The 2,298-nt window shown below is 52.3% G+C and overlaps 1 protein-coding gene across 1 annotated transcript in view; it reads right to left on the minus strand.

Moving 5' to 3' along the window:
* Positions 1 to 2,298, minus strand: part of Galnt11 (polypeptide N-acetylgalactosaminyltransferase 11) — a 19,803-nt gene that overhangs the window by 2,537 nt on the left and 14,968 nt on the right. Inside the window, exons 8-9 of the mRNA XM_023712861.1 lie at positions 645 to 812; positions 4 to 94 (exon numbers count right to left, since the gene is read on the minus strand). Of these exons, the coding sequence (XP_023568629.1) occupies positions 4 to 94; positions 645 to 812 (259 nt within the window). The remainder of the gene's footprint in view (positions 1 to 3; positions 95 to 644; positions 813 to 2,298) is intronic.

A 2,298-nucleotide genomic window follows, 5' to 3' on the forward strand; every position in this document is an offset into this window, starting at 1 on the left:
CTCCATAGTCGCAGGCCTTGAGCACCACGAGGCCCCCCTTCTGGCTCGGGCGGCCCTGAGCCACCAGACACTTGTCAGTCTGGAAGTGATAGAGCTGTAAAAGAGGGAGCTCTTGACTACTCTGCACCAGGCAGCCCGAGGTCAGAGGGCCCCTGGTGCACGGGGAGCTCACACACATGAGCATTCTCGGTGTCAGCATCCTGGCAGTTCTGACAGATGCTGGCAGTGTTGACTAGAAGTTCTAGCGAAACCCACAAATTCATTACTACAATGTAAGGGATGAGAGAAATCATCATCCCACCTTGCAGATCCTAAAATGAAATCAAGGAGATGAGGAAGCAAAAGGTGCCAACGGCAGCAGGCATTAGCGGGCATCCATGCCGATCTGGAGGCACGCAGAGTAAGCCAGAGGCCAGTCGCACCTCGAGAGGGCGCCGCTCAGGACACCTAATGCGCCCATGCAGGTGGCCACACTTTCTTTTCTAAGGCCAACCAGCAAAGGACCCTCAGGAAAAGTATTAACACCTGTGACCTACATCTGAGGAGAGGGTCCCCTAAGGTGCAGTGAAGTCTAGACTTGGGCTACGCCCCGGAGCTTCTCAGCACAGCTCCAACGCTGGCGCTTGGTGAAGGCTGCTGCTCACCCGCCCACGCTGCAGGACTCGGGGGCGCTTGGGGCCCCTGTTCACGAAGACAGGCTGCTGGGCCTTGGCGTTGGGCCCGTGGACCTGCATCTCTGGGTAAACGTTATCCAGGTACCATTTGAACGACTGGCAGCCCAGCTTCTTCCGCAACTCCACACGCTCGCTGATGTTTCCGTAGCTCTTGGTCTTGAGATCAGGTCTTAAGGAAAAATACTGTTCCTGGATTTTAGAAGGATCAGAGTGAATTATTATGCAATCATGTTTGAGTATTAGAGGACAACTGAAAATAGTGGGTTATAAACCAAAGGATTTTTCATAATTCCAACATTTTCTTGGTTATGCCAGAAAGTACCAGTGGAAGATTTTCACACACTGAAGTCTGTTACTGGCACAGAATAGGACGGCTTACGCTGCACAGCACATCCGAGTTTCAGAAAGAACGAAGTGAGGGCCAGGGAGATGGCTCAGTAGAATAAGTGCCTCTCTGGCAAGCGCAAGGGCCTGAGCTCAATCCCCGGTTCCTCAGAAAAAAAAAAAAGTGAGTGAGCGAAGTGTGTACACTGCACATCTCAGCACTGGGGAACCAGGCGGTGCACCAGGCCGCACTCTGCGCTCCTTGGACTGCGCCCCACAGCCTGCACTAAGGACTGTGCCACGCCACAAACTAAAACTGAGAAATTTAGCAGTGTTTATTCATCAGGGTAGCAGCAGCAAGCTCATTTTTAAAGTAAGTTTGCCACAGTGACATGTGCGGAATAACGCCTCAGCCTGGCTGCCACGGATGGCCGCTCTGTTGCTGTGGCCGAGCAAGTGCAAGTGCAGCCTCCAGAAACCACGCGGCTGGAAACAGCAGCAGCAGCAGCAGCAGCAGCAGCAGCAGCGTCTCACCTGGCTTCTCATTTTACACTGAAACTCACTGATTTTTTTTAAAGTGCAATTATAACAGGAAATAAAAATATCACCGCCATTTTTATCCTTCTGCATTGGTATCTGACCTGTCCTGCAATTTTTTTGTTTTGCGGAACCAGGGACTGAACTCAGGTCCTTGCAAAGCTTGCCGGGGAAGTGCTTATTCCACTGAGCCATCTCCCCGGCCCCTGACATGTATTTTGAATATATCTTCACCTCACGCTCGAGATTTTTATAATGTTAGTCACTGGAAAAAACTAGCCAGGTGGATGACAAAAGGGTTAAGATTTGTTCTGTACATGCAGAATGTGCTCATTACGCAAAAAAATGCAAAAATACTCACACCTGTAAAAACATACTTACCAAAAAATTTAAAAAGGATAGTACCGGTCCACTAACTTAGCAGTTTGCTCCAACTGCTGACAAATGTCACTCTGCAGCGCCCCCCGTGCCTCCCTCGCACCCACAGCATTGCCCCGGCCCCTACAGCCTGGCACAGCCTGTGCCCACTCGGCACCTGCGCACAAGCCAGCCCAGAGCGATTTCCTAGCAGCCATGTGAACGTGAAGGTCAGTGGGCAGACATTCAGAGCAAAAGGAAAAGCAACCGACAGGAGCTCCCAGCAGTGCCAGCCTGTGCCTCTGGGCGGCGGCGGGGGGGGGGGGCATGCCCACCTTGTACTCGTCCAGCCAGACGTGTGCCAGGCGCAGTGAGTTGTGCGTCATGGTGTCCTGGCCTTCAGGAG

This window comes from Octodon degus, unplaced genomic scaffold (assembly GCF_000260255.1).
Source record: "Octodon degus isolate 3935 unplaced genomic scaffold, OctDeg1.0 scaffold00027, whole genome shotgun sequence".
NCBI lineage: Eukaryota > Metazoa > Chordata > Mammalia > Rodentia > Octodontidae > Octodon > Octodon degus.